Source organism: Sinocyclocheilus anshuiensis, unplaced genomic scaffold, assembly GCF_001515605.1.
Source record: "Sinocyclocheilus anshuiensis isolate Anshui unplaced genomic scaffold, SAMN03320099.WGS_v1.1 scaffold914, whole genome shotgun sequence".
Classification (NCBI taxonomy): Eukaryota; Metazoa; Chordata; class Actinopteri; order Cypriniformes; family Cyprinidae; genus Sinocyclocheilus; species Sinocyclocheilus anshuiensis.
Genome location: NW_015539870.1, coordinates 3,770,182 through 3,777,241, shown reverse-complemented (window position 1 = coordinate 3,777,241; position 7,060 = coordinate 3,770,182). Strand labels below are relative to the sequence as shown.

The window sequence follows — 7,060 nt, the reverse complement described above, 5'->3', positions numbered from 1 at the left end:
GTCATATATTATTATTATTATTATTATATTAATTAATCCAGAATGAAAATTCCAGAAGTTTCAGTAACCAGTGTTATTTTGGTATCACTGACAACAAAAAAAAAAAAAAAAAATTTTTTTTAAAGTTTTTGGAAATATTTTGAATTAGACTTTCATTTTATATTTCCTGTTTTCACTTTAATTTAAGTTTTAGCATTTTTATTATTTTTTTTTAAATGTTTGTATAGTTTTAGTTTTTTGTTTTCATTTATAATATTTATTTAAATTTATAATATAATTATATTAAAATTTTAGTTTTTATATTATTCATTCAATTTAAACTAACTGAAAATGTTGTCTTGGCATCTAGCTGAAATAAAATAAGTTTTTAATATTTAATTCATTTTTATATTTAATTTTGTTTCATTTAATGTTTGTTTTATTTCAAATAATGAATGGTTAAGTAGTTTGGCATAATATTTTATTATTATTGTTTCTTGAAGCAGTTTTGTTTAAATATTAGTTTGAAAAACTTTGATGTGTGGTGCTATTAACATGTAGAAATATGCAGGGAAAAAACTAAATGGTAAATTATATCACAGGTCAATAAGTATCAGATGATTTGACCTTTTATGACAAGGCAAGGTTAAAAATGTCATGTGGTACAACCCCCCAAAATACAATATTTATGAATTAATCAAATCTGTAAAAAAAACTTTTTTATTTTATTTTTTTTTTTTTAAATATATTTTTAAAAGTTTATTTGCAAACCTTTATCATTCATCCAATTGACCTTAATATATATATATATATATATATATATAAACTTTCTGAACATAGTGATTAGGATCAAGTTAAATATTTAAAAATCTGTTAGTGCACGTAATATATGTTGCTTTGGATAAAAGCGTCTGCCAAATCTATAAATGTACAGTGGTAGCTTGTAATGGAGACTGTGCACTCTCTCCAGACGGGCTTCTTAGAAAACCAGTCCCTCCTCTTCTCCGAAACCATTAACTGTCTATCTTTCTTGCAGCTGATCTAGATTATGTTACGTTTAACATCTCTCAGTAGATAAAGAGCATAGAACTAAGCGTTTGAAACCAGAGGACTTGAGTTTAATAAAAGCCAGAGGTTCTCTGATCAAAGGCCAGAGGCCAGTAAAATCAGCCCAGCCTCCATTGAGAGACTGCAGCACGTCCTGCTTCACTGCATGCTTGCCCTCGGAGATCTAGAGGAAGTATGCTGTCCGTGAGCAAACTGAACATGCTGAAAGAAGGGACACCCCCTTGTGTCAATGATGGACGGCTGCAAAACTGCACGATCAATATGAGAATATGACTTCGATCATACAAGCCAATAATATATAGCTGATAATAGAGGCGGTTAGCGACAGAATGAATCTAATACCATTTCTGTAGCTTTTCAGTCTGTTTATGAGTTGCTAGACAGACGTTAAGCTGAAAGAATTTGCAACATCCTTTATTATCCCCCACAGGATAAACTGGATTTCAGAGACCCCATTATGGTCACGTTGGAATTCGGTTTAGCGGATGAAGACTCGGGTCCAGTCCTAGATGGGGAATTACCGACGTCACTCAACAAGACTGTAAGATCTCTTTCTCTCTTCTTCTATCAGAGCCAGAGTAGGTCATAGAGTGTAACGTTCACTGCTCCAGTAACCGCTGCACTGGCTGCTGCAGTAATAACACTCATTAAAGAAGGAGTGAATGTGGGTGGCAGCTGTAAGTTAGGCTAATGAAGTCTCTCTAATTTTACAAGCGCTCGGAGACTTTCTCCATGTTGAACTGCTCTCTCACACGCCGTTATGTTGAGATTATTTAGCTGAAACAGGGATGGACTGGCATAAGAAATGTCGAGACTTTTCCCAATGGGCCAGTCGACTGCAGGTTTGAAAAAACACCCCACACCCGCCCTGAACACCTCTCCACACAACCATTCACACCTCCTGCAACCCTCCTCTCCCCCACACCTGCACTTCAGATCAGCGAAGAAGAGGTGCGCCAGGTCTTCCGGAAGCAGAAAAGGAAAAAAGCACCAGGCCCAGACTGTGTTACACCAGCCTGTCTGAAATCCTGTGCTGACCAGCTGGCCCCCATCTTCACACAGATATTCAACAGATCACTGGAGCTGTGCGAATTCCCTTCATGCTTCAAACGCTCCACCATCATCCCCGTCCCAAAGAAATCCAAAATTACTGGACTTAATGACTACAGGCCTGTGGCTCTAACGTCTGTGGTCATGAAGTCTTTTGAAAAACTGGTGCTGGCCCACCTGAAGGACATCACTGGACCCTTGCTGGATCCTCTTCAGTTTGCCTACAGAGCAAACAGGTCTGTGGACGATGCAGTAAACATGGGACTGCATTATGTTCTGCAACATCTAGACAGACCAGGGACTTATGTGAGGATCCTGTTCGTGGACTTCAGCTCGGCCTTTAACACTATCATCCCAAACCTCCTCCTGCCCAAACTATCTCAGCTCTCCGTGCCCACCTCCGACTGTGGAGATGACCGTGGACTTCAGGAGAAACCTCCCTGCACTCCCCCCACTCACCATCATGGACAGCACTGTGACTGCAGTGGAGTCATTCAGGTTCCTGGGCACCACAATCTCTCAGGACCTGAAGTGGGACACTCACATAGACTCTATTGTTAAAAAGGCCCAGCAGAGATTGTACTTCCTTCGAAGTTCAACCTGTCACAGGAGCTGCTGAAACAGTTCTACTCCGCCATCATTGAATCTGTCCTCTGCACTTCTATAAACTGTCTGGTTCAGCTCAGCTACCAAATCTGACCTCAGAAGACTACAGAGAGTAGTCCAGACTGCTGAGCGATTCATTGGTACAACCCTTCCTTCTCTCCAAGAACTGTACTCATCCAGAGTGAGCAAAAGGGCTAGCAAAATCACTATGGACCCCTCACATCCAGCACACTCCCTCTTTGAACTGTTGCATCTGGTCGACGCTACAGAGCTCTGAGCTCCAGAACGGCCAGACACAGGAACAGTTTCTTCCCTCAGGCCATCCATCTCATGAACACTTGACAATAACTGTGGAACACACACTATTTATTCACTCATACACTTATTTATCTAACACACATACTCAGTCTACATTTCAATTTGCACATAATATACCTGTACATACAACTGTCTATTGTTATATACCTGTACATATTTTTTATTCCTTATTTTACTTGTTCTATTTATTTTATTTTATTTTTTTATTATCTGTGTTTTTTGTTCTGTCACTGTCATTCTGTTACACTGTGGAAGCTTCTGTCACGAAAACAAATTCCTCATATGTGTAAACATACCTGGCAATAAAGCTCATTCTGATTCTGATTCTGATTCTGACTAGTTGGCCAAATGTATTTTTTTAATTTATTATAATAAATTTTTTTGAAACATAAACATGAAATGACATGCTCACTTTTTTGCTCATGAAAGGTGTAGTATAATTATTCAAATTTGAACCAATCTGAACAATTTCATTGTGAGATTTGATTACTTGTACATTAGGTCCTGTAGATTTTTTAAATGTATTTTGTAATGTATAATTTTATATATACATAAATATATGCTATTATATTATTATAATATTATTTGTAATGTATAATAACATGAGATAATATATAAATACTCATACTCATCACAAAATATAAAAAAAAATGTCGAGCATGATATTAAAAAGACAACATGTTGTTTTCAAATTAAATTAAAAAAATGTAAATTTATAATAACATACTCAAATACTTTCCACACAATATAAAAAAAATGACAAACATGATATTATAAACACAGGTTGTTTAAAATTAAATAATGTATATCAAATTTATAATAACATTTGAGTTGAATATAGAATTACTCCATTTTTTAACAGAATATTTCCAAAATGTCAAGCATGATATTATTACGTTCTTTACAAATTAACCAACTTTTAAAATAAATAATAATATGTCAGATGAATATAGAAATACTCAAAAATATAGTGCTAAATAAAACTAAATCATTATTAACCTCATGAATTCTTACCTGTTTTTAGAAAGCAGAAACCAGTTCTGTGAATTCAAATATAAATAAAAAACTGTTAAATATTTAATAAAAAAAAAATAGTGTGACAGCTTCAAAAAATATATTTAGTACAATTTTTTTTCCAGAGCCCATTGAATCCCCTTGCCCCCCTAGTGTAACTAGTTTACAAACCCCTGAATTTACAATACAGCAGGCAATATTTGTATTATATGCATGGATGGACTTTACACATTTATTGACTTTACACAGTTATTGAACTGAATGAATCAGTAATGAGCTGATTTCAACTGAACAGTGACTGTTTATCCTTGTCTTTTTAGAGGTGCTTTACAGCAGAATTGAATTGCATCATCGAATCATTACATTCTTGTTTTTCACTGTAAAGCTGTTTTGAAACAATCTGTATTGGACTGAGCACTATAGAAATAATTAAATTCCATTCATGTTTATTTTGTATAGCACTTTTCATGACACAAATCGTTGCAAAGCAGCTTCACAGAAAAGTTTCTACATTTTATTTAGGAGTAGATTATCAGATAGTAGATTATCTCAAGTTGATGTCCATATGGCAGAAATGTACAGTAAAAATCATGCATTTAGTTAATGACATTCAAACAAACGGTAAACGCTATTAACAGCAATGATTATATGTTGCAATCAAACTTACAGAAAAATGTGGTAGTTTTGTATGTTGGTTCAGGATTGGCGTCATCTGAGGTCCTCTGAGAGGTTGGCATCATCTCTTCTCAGGTGTTCAGTCACCTCAGATTGTAAGGGTTGGATCCAGACTGAAGCTTGTGTAATTCCTAGTTATCTAGAAACAGAGAAGCAAATAGAGAAAGATTAGCGTAGCTGCTGTTCAAACCAAGCAAAAAATGATGATGTGTTCAAACCAAGCAAAGAATGATAATGTGCATTTCATCAGATATAACTGGAGTACGAGATTATGAGTTACATTATGTAAATGCTTGGCTAAAGATACGTGTCTTTAATCTAGATTTAAACAGAGAGAGTTTGTCTGAACCCTGAACATTATCAGGAAGGTTATTCCAGAGTTTAGGAGCCAAATGCGAAAAAGCTCTACCTCCTTTAGTGGACTTTGCTATCCTAGGTAGTACCAAGAGTCCCGAGTTTTGCGACCTTAGGGAGCGTGATGGATTGTAGCGTGATAGAAGGCTAGTTAGGTATGCAGGGGCTAAACCTTTTAGACCTTATAAGTAGTAATATTTTGTAACTGATACGGAACTTAATAGGTAGCCAGTGCAGAGACTGTAAAATTGGGGTAATATGATCATATTTTCTTGACCTGGTAAGGACTCTAGCAGCTGCATTTTGGACTACCTGTAGCTTGTTTATTGAAGATGCAGGACAACCAGCTAGCAGTGCATTCAGTCTAGAGGTCATGAATGCATGAACTAGCTTTTCTGCATCAGAAACGGGTAACGTTTTTTAGCTTGGCAATGTTTCTAAGATGGACGAATGCTGTTTTTGTAACATGTGAAATATGATTTTCAAAAGATAAGTTGCTGTCTAGTATAACACCCACATTTTTGACTGTAGAGGAAGTAACAGTACATCCGTCTAGTTGCAAATTGTAATCTAAGAGATTCTGTGTACTGTTTTTTGGTCCAATAACTAATACCTCTGTCTTATCCGAATTTAATAGGAGAAAATTACTGGTCATCCAATCTTTTAAATTTTTAACACACTGTTAGCTTAGATAATTTAGAAGTTTCATCTGGTCTTGTTGAAATATATAGTTGAGTATCACCCGCATAACAATGGAAACTAATCCTGTGTTTTCTAATAATATTACCAAAGGGGCTACTTGCATATTGAAAATAGCAGAGGGCCTAAGACAGATCCTTGCGGCACTCCATACTTTACTGGTGATAATTGAGATGATTCCCTGTTTAAATAAACAAAGTGATAACAGTCGTACAGGTAGGATCTAAACCATCTTAAAGCCTGCACTGTATGAGGTACACACTCTATGAGTATGTCATGATCTATAGTGTCAAATGCAGCACTAAGATCAAGTAAACTAGTAATGAGATGCAGCCTTGGTCTGATGCAAGAAGCAAGACATTTGTAACTTTAACAAGTGCAGTTTCTGTGCTATGATGGGGCCTGAAACCTGACTGAAATTCTTCATAGATATCTTTTTTTCAAAGGGGAAAAAATAAGTGCTACATAAAGTAGGGGATTATTGTGCTTCGGGATGTGATAGGCTGGAATGAGTCCTGTTTTTACTCCAAGTCCATCCAGAACTGGATATTTCTTATATAACTCAGTGGGTTCACACACAGACACACACACACACACACACACACACATACCCAAGCAGACAGCTTTGCAAACTCACAAGATAAGGTTATCAAGAGGAAGAGCGCATTTTCCTGGAGACAACACTGAGTAGTAGTGTTTGCCTTGCTACTCCCTGAAGTTCTGTTGTTCTTGTGTTCTCCTCAGTAAAAGCAATCAAGAATAAAAACAAATCCTGACACAAATATCTGTGGGAAACCTTTGGCTAAATGCTTGTTGCAATTAAATGACATTGTTGGGAAAGGGTGTAAAGCAAAATCTGATACTGTACAGCAGGCAGGAAAATGTTTCAGACCAACATTTTTTGGCAAACAATGTTTGGCAAGCTTAAAGGGATGAAGATGCTTTTGAAGTTTGTTTTTACGACTATTCAAGAATATGTCAGAATAAATCTTCCTTTCTTACATTTTTATGTATTTTCTTTGATGTAGATTGCATTAGTGGACTGCGGGAATGACGACAAGTGTGTTGCTAATCTACACCTTAAAGCCACTGCAAACATCTCAAGGTATTATTAGTAGCTTTTAATATGAGATCAGTTAAATCATCCTATTTTTTCTTTCTGCTTCTTTATTTGACATTATACAGTATATGTAAAATGACAATTATGACATGTCTTAGTGGCTGTATGATTCATATGGTAAATGATTCCTTGTTTATTCCCATGTATTTTTGTCCTTTCCTGTTGTCTGCTGCCCCC

General features: G+C 35.8%; 1 protein-coding gene across 1 annotated transcript in view; it reads left to right on the top strand.

Annotated features, from left to right (window-relative positions):
- The window catches only part of LOC107685143 (integrin alpha-1-like), a 57,195-nt gene that overhangs the window by 43,892 nt on the left and 6,243 nt on the right, over nt 1-7,060 (top strand). The window contains exons 18-19 of the mRNA XM_016481657.1: nt 1,478-1,588; nt 6,792-6,868. Coding sequence (XP_016337143.1) covers nt 1,478-1,588; nt 6,792-6,868 — 188 coding nt within the window. The remainder of the gene's footprint in view (nt 1-1,477; nt 1,589-6,791; nt 6,869-7,060) is intronic.